Source organism: Solea solea, chromosome 2 (assembly GCF_958295425.1).
Source record: "Solea solea chromosome 2, fSolSol10.1, whole genome shotgun sequence".
Classification (NCBI taxonomy): domain Eukaryota; kingdom Metazoa; phylum Chordata; class Actinopteri; order Pleuronectiformes; family Soleidae; genus Solea; species Solea solea.
In genome coordinates this window covers 39763977-39783467 of record NC_081135.1, presented here as the reverse complement: position 1 = coordinate 39783467, position 19491 = coordinate 39763977, and the positions used below count along the sequence as shown (strand labels likewise).

Genomic DNA, 19491 nt, shown 5'->3' with positions numbered 1-19491 from the left:
GAGGGTCAGGGTTTGATCTCTACATGCTGATGAAGATTACATTCAGAACATGTTCATGTCTTTATCTCACTGTGACACACGTCTGTAACACACTCACTCACACACACCAAAGTCCAGAGAGAACATCAAATTTTTTAATGAACAAATGAGAATGTGTGTCAGTACAACATGCTGTGTGTGTGTGTGTGTATATGCTGTACACACACACACACACACACACACACAACTTTAGCTTTGTTGTTGATATTTTCTTTAGTAAAACAAACAGAAAACAATGATTATGAAACATTAATGAGTGTGAACAACTTTAAATGTTTGACTGTTCATAAACGTGTGATTGAAACATTTTAATCATCTTAATAAACAGCTACGTATTCTTCTACTGATGCATACAATTTTGAAATAACATAAAAATATAAAAAAGGTTTCTTTAATACTGATTTAGAATGAATTATAAACAGCTGTTTCCCTCCTTCACCTTTTTTCACTCATTCATCTTCTTCTCGACTTCCTCTGTCCTTCACTTACATCAGTTCCTGGTGTGAGCAGCAGGGGGCGTCATGAAGATTTAACATAAAAAAAACTCACACATTCAATACACACACTTCTATATAAAAAAGTGCATAAAATATTTGACCTTTGACCCCATTAAACCAGAGCTGGAACCATGAACTGCTACAGCTGTTAGCATCGAGCTGAATTATCTAAACATCAGACATGATCATCTGATTTCATCAGCAGCTACTTTAATAGATGCTACACAATAGTAGCATGTTTATTAACTAAAGCTAAAAGTTTGGTTTGCCTTAGTGTTAGCTAGAAACAGGTCATCACATCAGGGTCAGAGGTCGCCTTGGCTCCTCCCCCAACCAAAAACACAGCCATGCTGGATTTTGATTGGACGATGTTTGGGAGGTTAACGTCGAACTCAAAGTCTGGGTCAAGGGTCGTTTCCGTGGAAACCACCCAGGAGGCCGGACGCCACTTTTTCAGAGTGTGCGGAGTTTTTACTCGACGTTTGATTTTCTCACCTGAGGAGCTGAGACTGTCGCCATCTGAGGAGGAGGAGCAAGAGGAGGAGCAAGAGCAAGAGCAGGAGCAAGAGCAAGAGGAGGAGCAGTAGGAGTTGATTTAAAGTTTTGTAGGAAACAGGATCAGATTTATTTCTTCAGCTTCAGGAAACATGCTCATTAATATTTACATTTATAATTTATATGAATATTCATACGTTCATCTGTGTTTATGCTCTGAAAGTTTACTGATGAAAAAAAGAGACGTTACAACAACATATGTGAGTGACAGATGAAGGTCGTGAAGTGGACTGACCTGAAGGGAGGCAGCATGAGGACAGGTCCAGAGAACACGGACGCTCCGGCCGCCTGGTTCTCCTTGGTTCCACCTGAACTGCAGCTTCTTCACTGATGCTGGTTTCTGAACCTTCAGGTTGAGGAGCTGGATCTTCTGGGTGTGGATCCCGTTGAGAAGAAGCTTCTGGAACTGAGGCCTCTGGATCTGAGGCTTCTGGAACTGAGGCCTCTGGATCTGAGGCTTCTGGAACTGAGGCCTCTGGATCTGAGGCTTCTGGAACTGAGGCTTCTGGAACTGAGGCTTCTGGATCTGAGGCTTCTGAATCTGAGGCTTCTGGATCTGAGGCTGCAGGATTTGAGGCTGCTGGATCTGAGGCTGCTGGAGCTGAGGCTTCTGGAGCTGAGGCTGCAGGATCTGAGGCTGCAGGAGCTGAGGCTGCTGGAGCTGAGGCTGCTGGAGCTGAGGCTGCTGGAGCTGAGGCTGCTGGATCTGAGGCTTCTGGATCAGAGGCTTCTGGATCTGAGGCTGGCGCTCGTGCAGCTGGACCTTCTTGGGTCAAGCTGGGTTCGAGAACATCTTGAAGCTCTTGGGCTCCTGAGGCGTCTGGACGAAGCCTCTCTGGTGCTTTTGTTGACTCAGACCCGAGGACCTCAGGGACGTGGACCACAGAAGCCTCTGGAGTTTGGGAACGGCTGGAGTTCAACATCTGTTCTGGAACCAGAACTTTGACCGTGACCTCTGACCCCAGCGCTCCTCTGTTGTTGTTATTGTTGGAATTGGAGCCTCGTCCCGACAGGATGTTTCCTGCTCGTGGCTGACGGTGTGGGAGGAGCTCTGGACTCCTCAGCAGTGGCTCGTGTTCATCGGGACTGAAGTTGACACGTCCGTCATCTTTGGTCGGTGTCTCCTCCTCGTCCAGCTGCGGTCCTGCTGGATTTGTCCTTCCTCCGCCTGTCATTCCATTGGTCACCAGCGTGGGGGCGCCGGCGCTGTAGCTGTGGGCGCTCGCTGTTGTGCAGTGAGCGTTGTTGCCAGTGTTGTAGTTCACTGCGGTGACCACGTGTGGCGCTGCAGCCGCGACCACCGTGAGTGTGTTCATCTTAGCGACGCCTGTTTCCACCTGAAACACATGCTGCTGTTGAGCTTAAGCTAACACGCTAACAGTGTTAAATGCTAACGGCGTGTCTTTAAAGTGTACCTGTCTGTGGCTCTTGTCCTTGTCTTTCAGGACGAGCTGAAGGCTGCTCGGTCTCACAGGCAAATTCTGCTGTTTGCAGAGAGGGTGGGCGGAGCATGGAGGGGGAGGAGTCTCAGTGGGACCAGCTCCTCCCAGGTCACGATGAGGAGCTGATCTAGGACTGTTTACCTAGTGGAAACACAGGAGCAGAAGAGGAGTGTAAGTGTGTGTGTGTGTGTGTGTGTGTGTGTGTGCGCAGCGTCACAGTCGTACCTTGTCAGTGAGCAGCAGTGCATGCTGGGATAGCAGAGTGGTCTGTGGCTGAGAGCTTAAGTGTTTCTGTGAAAGTTCCATCAGGATTTCATCAGAGTTTTCTCTCGAATTTTTATCCACCTGCAAATACACGTGGTATTAAAGGGGTATAGAGAGAGAGAGTATGAGATTATGAGAGTATGAGATTATGAGAGGGACCTGTTTGAGGTCCAGCTTGGTGGCCCCTAGGTCTTCTTCTGTCAGCTGCAGACAGACTGGGACACTTGACACAGCGCCACCTGTAGGACAGTAGGGACGGTTATCAGTTATCAGCATGTTAGCTGGTTAGCTTTTGTGTGGTAACTCACTGTGTTCAGATTCACAGATAGTGATGAGGCTGGCAGGCGTCATGGCCGCCCTGTTTGAGGCACCGCCGTCTGAAGTGGATGAGCGAGCTTGACTCTGACAGTGAGAGAAAGAGAGGGAGAGAGTGATGCTGTCAATGGAGTTTTCACGCCCGTAACGTAAACGCCAGCGACATCTGTGACGCAAACACCCGCGACATCTGTGACGTAAACGCCCACGAGGTAAACGCCCGTGACATCTGTGACGAGGCCCGTGACATCTGTGACGTAAACGCCCACGATGTACGCCCGCAACGTAAACGCCCACGATGTAAACGCCCGCGACATCTGTGACGTAAACGCCCGCGATGTAAACCCCCGTGACATCTGTGACGTAAACGCCCGCAGCGCAAATCCCTGTGACGTAAAAACACCTGTGTCGTAAACGGGTCCGGGTTACTAGCGATGTTTACCTTAAATGCCCGCGATGTAAACACCCGTGACATCTGTGACGTAAAGGCCCATGACATCTGTGACGTAAACGCCCACGACGTAAACGCCCGCGATGTAAACCCCCGTGACATCTGTGACGTAAACGCCCAAGATGTATGCCCGCAACGTAAACGCCCACGATGTAAACGCCCACGATGTAAACGCCCGCGACATCTGTGACGTAAATGCCCACGATGTAAACCCCTGTGACATCTGTGACGTAAACGCCCGCAGAGCAAATCCCTGTGACGTAAAAACACCTGTGTCATAAACGGGTTCGGGTTACTAGCGATGTTTACCTTAAACGCCAGCGATGTAAACCCCCGTGACATCTGTGACGAGGCCCGTGACATCTGTGACGTAAACGCCCACGAGGTAAACGCCCACGATGTAAACGCCCACGATGTAAACGCCCACGGTGTAAACCTCCGTGACATCTGTGACGTAAACGCCCGCGATGTATGCCCGCAATGTAAACGCCTGCGATGTACGCCTGCAACGTAAATGCCCGCAACATCTGTGACGTAAACGGCCGCGATGTAAACCCCCGTGACATCTGTGACGAGGCCCGTGACATCTGTGACGTAAACGCCCACGAGGTAAACGCCCACGATGTAAACGCCCACGAGGTAAACGCCCACGATGTAAACGCCCACGATGTAAACCCCCGTGACATCTGTGACGTAAACGCCCGCGATGTATGCCTGCAATGTAAACGCCTGCGATGTACACCTGCAATGTACGCCTGCAACGTAAAAGCCCGCAACATCTGTGACGTAAACGGCCGCGATGTAAACCCCCGTGACATCTGTGACGCCTGCGGGTTCGGGTTACTTGCGATGTTTACCTTAGCCTGCTGTCGCTCATAGTTGATGGCGTTTGTGTTCTTTTCACTTCCTTCACTGGTCGTCCTGACAACAGCTGATGCATCTGACTGGAGATTCTTAACCACGCCCACCTGCACATCCTCAATGTAGGGGGAGGAGGAGCCAACCTGAGGAGACCACTGCCCATGAGACTGATTCCTGAGAGAGAGAGAGGGAGAGATGTAAGTAACTCTCAAAACAGATTATTGCTACCTGTATGCTTTTATTAGTTGTTTCTGCCTTTTTATTACATGCTTTTATTTTGGTGCTCTCGGGCCGGAAGTAGAGGTTGTGCATCGAACAAATGAATTGATCACGCACGGAGCAGACGATAACACGGGACGGCCAGAGTTCAACAAAGCTCTACAATGGAAGGATTTCCCTGCACGTGTGAAGCACGTGGTTAGAACTGGGAACAAGGTATGTTGTAAAAATGGGTTTTACTTTGTTTTACTTTTGTTTTGTTTGAGTTTAGCGGACTTACTGTGAGAAAGTGTTTATTTTCAACATGCTGGTCAAGCTAATGTTAGCCTCTGCAGCGCGTACATGTGTATGTGTGGCGATGTTAAGTTAAAAGGTTAAGATTGTGTATTTGTGAGTCACGTGAGGGAGACCTGGGAAATGGCAGCGCCTTAGATGTTCTCCCGTCCTTCGCCAACAATTAATAACAATTAAACTAAGTAAACTCTCCGTGAAAGTATAGCTAATGTCGTAAACAGTCGGTGCTCCCACACAACCCAAAGTTACACGGAGTCATAAGGTCTGCGGTACAATGAATCAAGGGAATCGAAGGGTACAAACACGCTTGAAGATCTCAGCTACCATGGAAGCTAAGGAGCCAGGGAAACAACATGGGGGATATCTTCGCGGAAATTGCTAAGATGAACACAACTCTGAATAAAGTGGCGAGTGATGTATCGACAATCAAGTCGGACACAACAGAGCTCAAAAATAATGTGAGTGCTTTGCAAACTCGTCTTGAAGAGGTGGAAAGTCGCATCGGTGACATGGAGGATAGCACAGCCAGCATGGCTAATAAAAACAAAATGCTACGACAGAAAGTGGAGCAATTATGTAGTCGTGTTGATGATCAGGAAAATCGAGGGAGACGCAAAAACATTAGGCTGATTGGACTGAAAGAAGGAAAAAAAACGGGGAATACAATGAATGAGATACTGAACGAAGGATTGGGACTACAGGGGGCTGAGTATGAGATCGAGAGGAGCCACAGAAGTGGGGGGCCACGGCCAGGTAATAATAATCCACCGCGGGTGATACTGGTGGTATTTCTACGTTACATGACCCGCCAGAAAGTTTTGATGGCTGCGAAAAAAGAGAGAGGGATACGATGGGAGGACTGCATCTACGAAGATATGACCAAGGAGCGCGCCGATCAGCGAAGGCAGTTCTCCCCAATAATGAAGGCTCTGTGGGATAAGCAGGTGAAACACACGCTGGCACACCTGGCAATCCTGAGGTTTACATAGAAGGGGGAGAGACTGAGCTTTACCGACCCGAAGAAGGCTGAGACCTTTGTTTGGGAAAATATCCAAAACACGGAGAACGACTGACTGTGATATGAACATATGGGAGAGTGAAACTTTATTTTGAAGATATGGCGGGGACGCGGACTATCGGGGCACTGCTGTAACCGGACGGTTGGCGAGAGGAGTAGGAGGAACCGTCTACAGGACCTGTTTATTGAGTTATTGTTATTTTGTATTGTGTATGGGAGGTGTTTTTATTATTATTTCCATGATGGCAGGACTAAGGCATTAATGGGTATTGAAGGAGTGAGGGGCAGATGTATGGATGAGGGTAAAAGGAGGCAGGTGTATATACTCTTTGGAAGCAATGGGTAGTGGACATATCAATATAGTAACATGGAACATTAATGGCTGCAGTACACCAATTAAACGTAAAAAATACTCACCTATCTTAAATCTAAAGGCACAGATATTGCATATATTCAGGAGACGCACTGCAGAGACCAAGATGAAGCTATAAAAATGAAACGGGATTGGGTTGGCCGTGTTTTTCATAATTCAGTATCAAGCAAGAGCTGTGGGATTGTTATATTACTGTTATCCTTGTCAACAAAAAGTTGAATTTTGTTGTGTCAAATAAATTTAAAGACTCTAATGGACGAATTTTAGTTGTGGAAGCACTTATTAATGGAGTTAAAATGGTACTTTGCAACTTATATGCTCCAAACAAAGAAAACATCCTTTTTTCATGAGGTCAATAAAATAATAGAAAATGTAGATGGTCAGATTATCTTGGGGGGAGATTTTAATCAAACATTAGATGATCATATGGATCGCAGCAAAATCAGAATAGGTACATCCCCCAAAGACAGAGCAACATTAGATATTCTACGGGAAGAACTGGGCTTGATAGATATCTGGAGACTCATAAATCAGAAAGAACGGGAATACACATTTTATTCTCATTCTCACAGATCTTATTCAGGAATAGATTCTTTTCTGGTTGCTAGCTCACTTGTTGATTTGGTGATAGACTGCAATATAGGAGTTATAGCGATTACAGACCATGCACCTGCTGAATTACATATAGATTTGTGTTCTGATAAAGGTCAGGTTGGAAGATGGAGACTAAATACGGGTCTATTACAGGGTGAACAATTTGCTGCAAAACTTGGTGGGGATGCGCTCAGGGCGTTTATCAGGGGGAAATGTATAGCTTATAGCTCATGGAAGAAAAAGGACAATAAGAAAAAAGTACAACAATTAGAAGAGGAAATAGGTAAATTAGAGAAGCATCTAGCTGAACAATATGATGAAGAAGGTTTCAGGAAAATCTCTCAACCAAAATTTGAGCTACATGAAATATATTATTTTCAATAATGTATTGTTTTCAAAAAGTTTTATGAAGATCTGTATACGTCCACATGTTCGGCTAGAAACGAAGACTTGAACTCCTTCTTCCAAAAGGTGGAGTTACCACAGCTTTCCTCAGAGGAACAGGATAGTTTGGATACTCCCATAACAGAAGCTGAAGTTAGAACTGCAATTAAGGGTATGAAAACCAGGAAGTCGCCTGGTGTGGATGGCTTCCCAGTGGAGTACTATAAGAAATATGTTGACATTCCTTGTCCGTTTCTCACAGAGGTTTTTCAAGAAGCGTTTCAATATGGTTCACTCCCAGAAAGTTTTAATGAGGCCATTATATCGTTAATACCGAAAAAAGACAAGGATTGAACGGACTCAGCTAACTATAGACCCATAAGCCTAATAAATGTTGACTGCAAAATATTATCCAAGAATAAAACATTCTAAATAAAAAAAAAGATGGTGTATTTGTTTGTAAGAGCTCATTCTGTCCTTAGCTCTTACAGTGAACGAAAATAAGAAAGAACGGCTGCACATGTACTGCAGTATGCTACTGTGTGTGTGTGTGTGTGTGTACCTGTGGTTGTGTGTGTGTGCAGTCAGCAGGTCACACAGTCTCTCCTCTGCACACTGAGCAGAGAGTCGAGCTTCAGCGTCTTGATCCCAACAATCTTCCATCGTCTCCTTCAGTGAATGAAGCAGCTGTAACACACACACACACACACACAGGTGTGTCTGTTGTTGTTGTGTTGTGTGTGTCTGTTGTTGTGTGTGTGTGTCTGTTGTTGTTGTGTTGTGTGTGTCTGTTGTTGTGTTGTGTCTGTTGTTGTGTGTGTGTGTCTGGTGTTGTGTGTGTGTCTGTTGTTGTGTCGTGCGTGTCTGTTGTTGTTGTGTTGTGTGTGTCTGTTGTTGTGTTGTGTCTGTTGTGTCATGTGTGTGTCTGTTGTTGTGTTGTGTGTGTGTCTGTTGTTGTGTCATGTGTGTGTCTGTTGTTGTGTCATGTGTGTGTCTGTTGTTGTGTAGTGTGTGTGTCTGATGTTGTGTCGTGTGTGTGTCTGTTGTTGTGTCGTGTGTGTGTCTGTTGTTGTGTCGTGTGTGTCTGTTGTTGTGTCGTGTGTGTGTGTCTGTTGTTGTGTCGTGTGTGTCTGTTGTTGTGTCGTGTGTGTCTGTTGTTGTGTTGTGTGTCTGTTGTTGTGTTGTGTGTGTCTGTTGTTGTTATGTCGTGTGTGTGTCTGTTGTTGTGTCATGTGTGTGTCTGTTGTTGTGTCATGTGTGTGTCTGTTGTTGTGTCGTGTGTGTGTCTGATGTTGTGTCGTGTGTGTGTCTGTTGTTGTGTCGTGTGTGTCTGTTGTTGTGTCGTGTGTGTGTCTGTTATTGCGTCGTGTGTGTCTGTTGTTGTGTTGTGTGTGTGTGTCTGTTATTGCGTCGTGTGTGTCTGTTGTTGTGTCGTGTGTGTCTGTTGTTGTGTCGTGTGTGTGTCTGTTATTGCGTCGTGTGTGTCTGTTGTTGCGTCGTGTGTGTCTGTTGTTGTGTCGTGTGTGTGTCTGTTATTGCGTCGTGTGTGTCTGTTGTTGCGTCGTGTGTGTCTGTTGTTGTGTCGTGTGTGTCTGTTGTTGTGTTGTGTGTGTCTGTTGTGTCACTCACTGAACTGTTTTCCTTCCAAACTTCAGGAAACTTTGGTCTGTGTTTTTCTCTCAGGACGAGAATCTGCATTTCTTCAAAGCTCGGATGATTCCCGACCTCGACCTGGAACGCCAGCTGGAATTCTGGGACAGATTCACCTGAACACACACACACACACACACACACACACAGAGAAGATCTTTTTGCGCCTGTGTGTGCAAGTGTGTGTGTGTGTGTGTGTGTGTGTGTGTGTGAGTTACCTGGAAACAGGTCCCTGCACCTCCTGAAACTCTCCCAGTAAATCAAAGCCAGAGCGTAAACGTCGACCTGCTTCAGCGCAGACTCACAGTCTCTGAGGTTCAAAGCTCCGCCCAGAACCTCGGGCGCCATGTACCGCACTGTCCCCACCTAAACACACACACACACAGTGAACGCCGTTCCACATCCTGCCATCCCTTCCTCAGATACCTTCATCATCATCATTGTCATCACATGACCTCAGATATCGCCATGGTGTCATCATCTCCATGGCGACTGCTCCTGGTTCCTGTCAGTTTCATGGAGAGGCCGAAGTCTGCGAGGACACAGGTAAGATCTGACCGAACCAGGATGTTCCTGCTCGTCACGTCTCTGTGAGCCACAGCCGGTTTGTACTGGTCTGAGGACAGACGCACACCATGTGACATCACTCAGCCAATCACAGGACAGTCGCACACCATGTGACATCACTCAGCCAATCACAGGACAGACGCACACCATGTGACATCACTCAGCCAATCACAGGACAGACGCACACCATGTGACCTCACTCAGCCAATCACAGGACAGTCGCACACCATGTGACATCACTCAGCCAATCACAGGACAGTCGCACACCATGTGACCTCACTCAGCCAATCACAGGACAGTCGCACACCATGTGACCTCACTCAGCCAATCACAGGACAGACGCACACCATGTGACATCACTCAGCCAATCACAGGACAGACGCACACCATGTGACATCACTCAGCCAATCACAGGACAGTCGCACACCATGTGACATCACTCAGCCAATCACAGGACAGACGCACACCATGTGACATCACTCAGCCAATCACAGGACAGACGCACACCATGTGACATCACTCAGCCAATCACAGGACAGACGCACACCATGTGACCTCACTCAGCCAATCACAGGACAGACGCACACCATGTGACATCACTCAGCCAATCACAGGACAGACGCACACCATGTGACCTCACTCAGCCAATCACAGGACAGACACAACATAGTCATCAATAATGATGTAGGCCACGCCCCTTCAAGTTACATTTTATGTAATGAATGTTTCTTGCTTTTCTTTGCTGTGTCTCCACAAGGGGGAGCTCTATGTGTGTCTGCGTGCATGTGTGTGTGTACCTGCCCTACACAGCTCAGTGTGGAGGAAGGATAATCCTCTGGTGACACCGAGACACATCCTGAGACACGTCCACCAGTCCACCGTGTGCAGAGACAGGTACTGACACAGACTGCCCTGAGGGGGGAAACAGAGAGTAACATGACAAGAAAACCCTTTGAAGTAGAAAGAGAGAAAGTTTGTGTGTGTGTGTGTGTGTGTGTGTGTGTGTTATGTCCAAGACCTGTTGTGCCATGTTTTACAGTGTACCTGGAGTCTCTCCTCTCCTCTCCTCTCCTCTCCTCTCCTCCTCCTCCTCCTCTGATTGTTAAAGTTAAGTGAGGTAGTTGTTGCTTTATGGAGAACAATTGTGGTAACGTGTCCAGGATCCTAACTTTGTATTGTGTGTGTGTGGGGAAGTCATTTACAGTAAATTCCTCAGATATCACTCAGATCACTACAGAGGACTGAGTGTGTGTGTGTGTGTGTGTGTGTGCGCGTGTGGGTGTGTGTGCGTGCAGACAGGAAGCAGGAGTCCCGGCGCCGTCTTTTTTAAACACAATAACAAGACTGAGATCCAATCAGTGTTTGGTTCTGCCCTGGACTAACATACACACTGACTGAGCTGTGAGCGCCCCCTGCTGCCGAGAACAGGACACGGTCATGTGAGACGTGATCATGTCACGTAGATAAAGACGAAATCATGTGACGCAGATAAAGACGCGATCATGTGACGCAGATAAAGACGCGATCATGTGACGTAGATAAAGACGCGATCATGTGACGCAGATAAAGACACGATCATGTGACAAAGACGCGGTCATGTGACGTGGACAAAGACGTGGTCATGTGACGTAGATAAAGACGCGATCATGTGACGCAGATAAAGACGCGATCATGTGACGTAGATAAAGACGCGATCATGTGACGCAGATAAAGACGCGATCATGTGATAAAGACGTGGTCATGTGACGTAGATAAAGACGCGATCATGTGACGCAGATAAAGACGCGATCATGTGATAAAGACGTGGTCATGTGACGTAGATAAAGACGCGATCATGTGACGCAGATAAAGACGCGATCATGTGATAAAGACGTGGTCATGTGACATAGATAAAGACGCGATCATGTGACGCAGATAAAGACGCGATCATTTGATAAAGACGTGGTCATGTGACGTAGATAAAGACGCGATCATGTGACGCAGATAAAGACGCGATCATGTGATAAAGACGTGGTCATGTGACGTAGATAAAGACGCGATCATGTGACGCAGATAAAGACGCGATCATGTGACGCAGATAAAGACGAAATCATGTGACGCAGATAAAGACGCGATCATGTGACGTAGATAAAGACGCAATCATTTGTGTTTACACGTGCAGGTCACTTTAGGCCCCGCCCCTTCCTTCTCTGCAAAAAGCCAAACTCCGTCTTTAATTCTGTGCTTTACTGTGAAGGTGCAGTGAGTGAGAGGGGGCGGGGCCTGGCCTACATGAGGGTAGTTCTCCATGACGATGAGCGGCTCCGTGCTCCTGTGGTCCGCGGTGAGGAAGCGGGCGATGTTGTCGTGCTGCAGCAGAGGGAGGCTGTAGATCAAACACTCGTTGGTGAAGTTCTGCCTGTTGGTGGCGCTGAAGAGTTTGACGGCCACGCAGCGGCCGCTCAGGTCACCACGGAACACTGCGCCGTAACGACCTCGACCAATCAGCTGCCAGAGAACACAAGTGACACTTAAAGGGACAGTACACCAACTTCATGTTCAACCGCGGATCATCACAGAGGTCAGAGGTCAGATTTACCTCCAGCAGTTTCAGATTGTCCAGGTCGAAGGACGAGTCAGTGTTTGCTGTTTCCATGACGTCCAGAGCAGAGAGAGAGGGTTTGTGTTTACCTTTAACACACACACACACACACACACACACACACAGTGTAATGTGTTAAAGGGTTAGTTCAGGCTTTTTAAAATATCATTAAATGTAGCTATGTTAAAAGTTCCCCTCTGTGTGTGTGTGTGTGTGTGTGTGTGTGTACCTCTCATCATGCGATATCCCAGAAACAGTGCTATAATGAGAACAGCTGTGATGGCGACAGTTACCAGGGCGATGAGCGCCGTCTCCTCCCTCTTGAGCTGCTGTTGATCTGTGGGATGATGATGTCATCGTTTACACAGCTGTGACATAACACACACACACACAGTGTGACCTCACCTGTCTGTGTGCCGCCCCCCTTCATGAGTCTGAGGGCGGGAGTATCGGGTGTGGGCGGGGCCTCGGTGAAGTCGGCATTGCAAAGATCTCGACTGCAGCAGCAGAAACGATAGCTGCCATTTTGGATCTGTGAGGGCGTCGCCGTCACCAGGCAACGGTCGCCAAGACACTCCTGCTCGTCGCCGACGTGGATCCAACACCCTGGAGGAATGACATCACAGACCTGAGACAGCTGCCACGCCCCCTCTGTCAGTGGCCACGCCTCCTCACAGGTGTCGTCTCACCTTGTTTGACCAGCTGCATTCTGCCGTCGCCTCGTTTCTCCCACACGCCGTAGCAGCGAGAGCCGCGGCTGCAGCGGACCGTACCATTGTCTCGCACCTCTCCACGCACAGCATGGTCTGCTCCACTGTAAGGCTCCGCCCCCTGCAGGTCAGTGAACGCACACTCTCTGTCGTCGGACTGGAGGCCTGCACACCCACACACACACACACACACACACAAAAAGGAATGCCCCCCCGCCCAGTTTAGGAGTCAGGAGGAGTCTAATGCACACACACACATTACACAGTGTGTGTGTGTGTGTGTGTGTGTGTGTGTGTGCGTGCGTGTGTGTGTGTGTGTTATCAGCAACATCAGAACAGAAAAAGAAAACACAGACTGGTCGGCGACAGACTGTGTGTGTGTGTGTGTGTGTTAGCATTAAGCTACATGACTGACCGCTCACAGCAGACAGCAGCAGGACACACAGAGACACTGTGAACGCAGCAGCAGCCATGTTGGATCCACCTCAGCGTCAAACACTGGACGACATTACGGATCTGCTCCTCCTGTCAACACACACACACACACACACACATACAGGAGATCACATGAGGACAGGAGATCACAGGAGGACAGGAGAGGACGGGAGGACAAGACGTTCCTATCATCCATGAACATCTGTGGAAACCATGTGACTGGACCTGAGGAAGACAGGGTCTCAGTGTGTCCAGGACCAGGACAGAGCAAAGCCTGAGTCTCATGTCAGAGCACAGATCCAGAACCATCAGGACTAAGGACTCAAACCAGGTCCAGGTCCAGGTCCTGTGACTTCTGTCACAAACTGACTGAAACAGTCACTCACTCACTCACAGCTCAGTGGTAGAGGGAGGTTGTGAATTTGATTAGTTCTGGTCTACATGCTGATGTGTCCTTGAACCCTGAACCCCACACTGTTCCTGATGACTGAGTGAATGATGAGTGATAGAAGATGCACTGTATGAAAGTGTGAGTGAATGGATGAATGGCAAAACAGTGTAAAGCAGCTTTGAGTGTCATCTGACCACTCACTCACTCACTCATTATTATAATAATAATATTACAGTGTTATGAATATTATGACGTGTACAACAGTGTTGTGACGTCACTGACTCTGTGACCTTCATGATCCTCCCTGTCAATCACCTGTAGGTGCAAGAGGACAGGGAGTGGCGCGCGCGCACACACACACACTCGCAGACGCACGCACAGACATACAGACGCGCGCGCACATACACACACGGTGGGTTCATACCGGTGATGAAGAATCTGCGGGTCTTGATGAAGATGAAGGTATTTGTCTGTCCGGGTCTCTGCACTGGCTCGGTTCTTCTCGGTCCGGACTCGGTCCGGACTCGGCTCTCTGTCGGATCAGGACTCAGGTTCGTGGTTCAGGTTGAGAAAGTGCGCAGAGATGAAGCTGCGTTTCTTCTGGACTGCGGACACATCCAGACTGTCAAAGTAAAAGACTCTATCCAGATCAACTTCCTGCTAGCTCCTTCAAAATAAAAGCCCATCATGTGTCTTCTTTTTTTTCATTGAAGTCTAATGTTTGTATTTGAGTTATTTATTCAGTTCAATTTCATGTTTTCATGACGTCACATGTTTGTTAAAAAGCATCAAATCTTTTTGTAAATGTTTGGGCTTTTATCTTCGCTGTCCTGCTTTATTTTGAAATGTCTGTGCTTCACTTCCTGTCTGGGATTCAGCAGCAGCAGCAGCAGCATGTGCGTGTGTGTGTGTAAATTAGTGCGGGAGTGCAAGAGTGCGAGAGTGAGACCCGGAGAAAAGCAGCAGCTTACACCTGGACTGACGGTCTCATAGAAGAGCAGACCTCCTGCACCACTGCCCCTGGAGGCTGAAAAGAGAACTACAGTATTTCTCCTGATTATTATTATTATTATTATTATTATCATCAGTTATCAGTTATGTAATTATTATTATTGTTATCATTATCATTACAATTACTATTATCATTATTATTATTAACATTATTATTACTATTATTATTATTACTAGTCCCGACTCGTCCATCTGTAACTCATGATGATGTCATTAGAAGTTAAAGGTCAGAGGTCACTGTGTGTGTGTGTCAGGGTCGTGAGGAGGTCTGGGTCTGGGTCTAGGTCCGGCCTGCAGTTTGAGGACATCCCTCTTGACCAGGAGATCACAGAGGGACGACAGGTAGTGACCACCTTCAGCCTGTAGGGGGTCGTCTGTGTCCTGACCGCTCTCACCTGCTCTCCTCAGTGTTGTCTGTTGCCGTTGCCATGGTGACCTGGCTGAAGGACGGGAGTCAACACTGAAGAGACAAAATCAGACATTTGAACTCAGTGATGGAGGCAGTAGTGTGTGTGTGTGTGTGTGTGTGTGTGTGATGTCAAAAGCCCTGATTGTCTCTGTGGACGGTGCAGCAGGGGGCGCTCACAGCACAGTAAACTAAGTCTCTCATACAACCTGAAATATAAGTAAGTCACAGTCACCACTGACATGTCCAGCAGAGGGCAGCAACGAGACACGCACACACACACACACTCTGTGTCCTCATAAATCATAAATGTGTGAGTGTGTTTGTTAAAATAATTTCTGTCTTTTTTGTTTCTCAGAAACAAACTGATGTGAAAACACTCAGGAGGGACAGTGTGTGTGTGTGTGTGTGTGGGGGGGGGGGGGGGGGCGTCGGCTTGGAGGAGAGTTAAACAAATATGAGAGCTGGAAAACCAAAACCATATAAAGACAAAACACGCTGGTCCAGTGAACGCAGCACACACACACACACACACCCAACAAGGACATGGTTTCTGTCTCTGTCTCCTCCAGATGTTTCACAGCTGTTTTCACATCAGCAGCAAAGAGGAAACTGTCCTTTGTCCTTAAAGGGACAGTTCAGAGTTCTGTTAATGACTCATTCATCTCCCAGCTGTTAGCATAGCTGTTAGCCACACGATGTCCATAACAAACTCACTAAGTTCTAATGTCTGATTTTGTCACTTAAGCGTTTAAAATATTTAATGTCGACATTCGTCAGTGACACACAGTGACCACACGAGGCAGCAGAGGAGCAGCAGCTACAATCACTGCTTTTATCTCTGAGGTTTGGTGTGTGTGTGTGTGTGTGTGTGTGTGTGTGGGAGAGGGAAATGATTCTCTGTCCTTATAAGGAGTCGGGATTTCCTTTTCCATCTCTTCAAAGTGTGTGTGTGTGTGTGTCCGTCCTCTGTGGCATGTCTGATATGTACACAGACCAAAGCCTGTTTACCACACACACACACACACACACACACACACACACCAGCAGAGACGCCCCCTGGTGGATATGTAGGCTAGGCAGTGCTAGGCTAGGCTAGACTAACTGTTGATTAATGTGTAACTTGAGGTGTTGTGTTGGTGCAGGCCGACTGCAGGGTCAGAGGTCATGGTGTGGGAGAGTGAGTGTGTGTCTCTGTGTGTGTGCAGTGGTATTTCCTGTGAAACCACCAGAGAGATGGTGAAGACGAGATGAGGACAAATTTACTAATGCTTCATTTCCTGTGTGTATGCGTGTGCGTGCGTGTGTGTGTGTGTGTGTGTGTGTGTGTGTGCAGTCAGTTCACTGCTCCTCCAGTAAAGAGCCTCACCTTGTTGGCAGAGCGTCTCAGAGAGCGAGGCTTCTGAACTCCTTACTTAGTCGTCGTACTAAACCCCAACTGAAGCTCCTCCCTCCTCCGACAGTCACATGTGATCAGTGCGTCACTGACATCAGCTACATTTCCTCTGCGTTCAAACACGCTTCAGGTAATAAACCGTCCCTCACTCGGTGTTCAGTGATCTCTGAGTTCCTCTCCTGGAATCACCTCCTTGACCTGAACCAGTCTAGCTTCAAATGTGTCCACTGATCCGGCTCCGGTGTCTGTGACAGAAGCTCAGTCCTCAGTACTCATGGGCATCACTCCTGGTTCCAGTACTACCTCACTGGGCGAACGTTCACTGTGTCCTGGCTCGGTCACACAGCCTTGCCACAGGGGTGCCCCAAGGCTCAGTGCCGGGGCCTCTCCTCTTTGCCATGTTCACCCGCTCACATGGCTTCTCATATCACTGCTATGCTGATGATACTCAGCTGTATGTGTCACCTGACCACAACACGGTCTCTCTCCCTCCAGGTAAACCGCTCCAGACCTGAACTGCTGCTCTTCTCAGCCGAGCCAACGATACATCAGAACATCTGCATTCATATCCACTCTCTATCTCTGGCTCATTCTGACTGATGACCTGTTGACTTTTACAGATCGTGTTGCTTCTGTCGCTTTGTTCTGTTTAATATAAGAAAAATCAGAGCGTACCAAACTCAACAGACTCCAGCTCCTACAGACTCTGGTCATCTCCCGCCCTGACTACTGCAATGTACTGCTAACGCCCTGCTAACACCTGCTAATGCCCTGCTAACAGGCCTCCCGACCTGTGCTGTGAAACCACTACAGATGGTCCAGAACATGGCGGCATGCTTGGTCTTCATGTCCCCCCTCTGGCCTACACAGGTCTTCATGGGTCTGCTCTCCTAAAGGCTCATGTTACCCCTTGGTGACTCTGTTCACCAGAGGATTATGGTCTGGTGGCGCCAACATCAGAGACACACAGGACAATCCAGACTCTGGACTGTGGAATTTGTGGTTCCATGCCGGTGGAACGATCTACTGAGTGATATCAGGGCACAGGACGTCCCCGTCTGTCTGTCTGTAAGAAGCTCTTGAAAACCCAGCTCTTCCAAGAGTATCTTCTGTCCTAGCACTTACCTTAGCCCCGCCCCTGCACTTTAGGCCCTCCCCTGCACCATCTCCTTCTGCACTCTCACCCTCTATCAGTCCACTGTTCTTTCAAAGACTTCTTCTATGGAGCTTATTCCTCTCTTTGGATTAAAGCGTATGCTAAATGCTTAAATGTTAAATATAAGTTAAGTTATCATAAAGATATGAACACTAAGACTAGACAGAATATACACAGTATAGACATGATGTTTCCATTCTAAACAAAGACGTGTGTCGTCTCCTGTCACTCATTAAACTTTGTATGGTTCTTCTTCTGAGTTTCTGCTCATTATCACTAGTTATTTCTAACCATTAACTAGTTATTCTCCGCATTGATGAACTCCAGCTGATGGTGTCACTGTGGTCCTCAGGTCGTCCTCCTCAGCTGCTCTGGCTCCATGATGGTCTGGAGGTGACAGAGTCTGTTCAGGGAGAAGAACTGCTGCCCCCTGCTGATCCAGGAGCTTTTCCCCGAGGACACAGGGACGTCCAGCTGCCAGGCCTGGAACCAGTGTGGAGAGACCTGGACCCAGGCCCAGCTCACTGTGGAGGGTAATGTCCAAGAGAGGACACCTACAACACCTGAAGACACCCGCTAACGCTTGAAGACACCTGCTAACGCCTGAAGACACCTACTAACGTCTGAAGACACCTGCTAACGCCTGAAGACACCTGCTAAAGCTTGAAGACACCTGCTAACGCCTGAAGACACCTGCTAACGCTTGAAGACATCTGTTAACGCTTGAAGACACCTGCTAACGCCTGAAGACACCTGCTAATGTCTGAAGACACCTGCTAACACTTGAAGACACCTACAACACCTGAAGACACCTGCCAACGCCTGAAGACACCTGCTAACGCTTGAAGACATCTGTTAACGCCTGAAGACACCTGCTAACGCTTGAAGACACCTGCTAACATCTGTCTTCTGTCCACACCGTCTATTTCTGGACAGAGCCTCTGGATGATGTCCAGTCCTGGTTCATTTCCAAACCCAAATCTGTGAGTGTGGTGGTGGGTCAACATGTCCTCCTGTCCTGTGCCGTCGCTAGAGACCCGTCCCCCCAGTACACCTGGACCAGCGCTGACCTGAGCCGACCTCTGACCTCTGGAGAAGGGTTTGTGTGTGTGTGTGTGTGTGTGTGTGTGTGAACAGGAACACAGTTGGTGTGTGTGTAGCTGTTGATCTGAGACATGTGACCTGCGTTCATCTCATTGAACCAATCAGAGTCAGCGAGTCTGTGTGTGTGTTTGTGTGTGTGTTTGTGTGTGTGTTTCCAGGTAGTACTAATGTTGTGGGACCTAAACCTGTTCACACACTCACATTATGGGGACCTGTCTTCCTTGTGGGGTAACAAATCAAATCATAACATAACATTTAAGGTGAAGATATGTTTTAAGGGTAGGTTGAGTTTAGGATTAGGATTAGGTCGGTAGTAATTGTGGTTAAGGTTAGAGTAAGTCTCCAGGAAATGAATGTAAGTCAATGCAATGTCCCCTCAAGTCATGAATGTCAAACATGTCTGTGTGTGTGTGTGCATCAGTTCAGGGTGTGTGTGTGTGTGTGTGTGTGCATCAGTTCAGGGTGTGTGTGTCTGTGTGTGTGTGTGTGCATCAGTTCAGGGTGTGTGTGTGTGTGCATCAGTTCAGGGTGTATGTCCTTATAAGGACAGCGAGTCACTTGTGATGTAACGTGGACATTTTGAGTTGAGGTCTGTTTCCTCGTCCTGTCTCCTCCCCCAAATGTAAGTGGGCGGGGCTTGGCCTCTTGTTCTGGGGCATTAACCCAGCTCTGTTTATTCTCTCTCTCTTAGTCTGTGTGTCTGTCCTCGTCCGTCCAGCTCTGCAGCAGGAGGAGGAGGAGGCCACGGCCTTCAGAGGAGGAGGTTCCAGAGGAGGAG

General features: G+C 47.9%; 1 protein-coding gene across 1 annotated transcript; it reads right to left on the bottom strand.

Moving 5' to 3' along the window:
• Positions 1–112: 112 nt before the first annotated feature.
• Positions 113–14277, bottom strand: LOC131443984 (bone morphogenetic protein receptor type-2-like). Its single transcript, XM_058614095.1, has 19 exons — positions 14065–14277; positions 13230–13339; positions 12794–12979; positions 12510–12710; positions 12334–12441; positions 12102–12193; positions 11795–12010; positions 10321–10435; positions 9412–9572; positions 9175–9322; positions 8936–9072; positions 7869–7993; positions 4421–4598; positions 3106–3199; positions 2957–3036; positions 2759–2878; positions 2507–2674; positions 1327–2428; positions 113–1055 (listed from the first exon to the last, which is right to left on the bottom strand). The coding sequence occupies exons 2-19, from the start codon at positions 13285–13287 to the stop codon at positions 817–819; spliced, it is 3528 nt and encodes a 1175-aa protein (XP_058470078.1). The 5' UTR covers positions 13288–13339; positions 14065–14277; the 3' UTR covers positions 113–816.
• Between the last annotated feature and the right edge of the window lie 5214 nt (positions 14278–19491).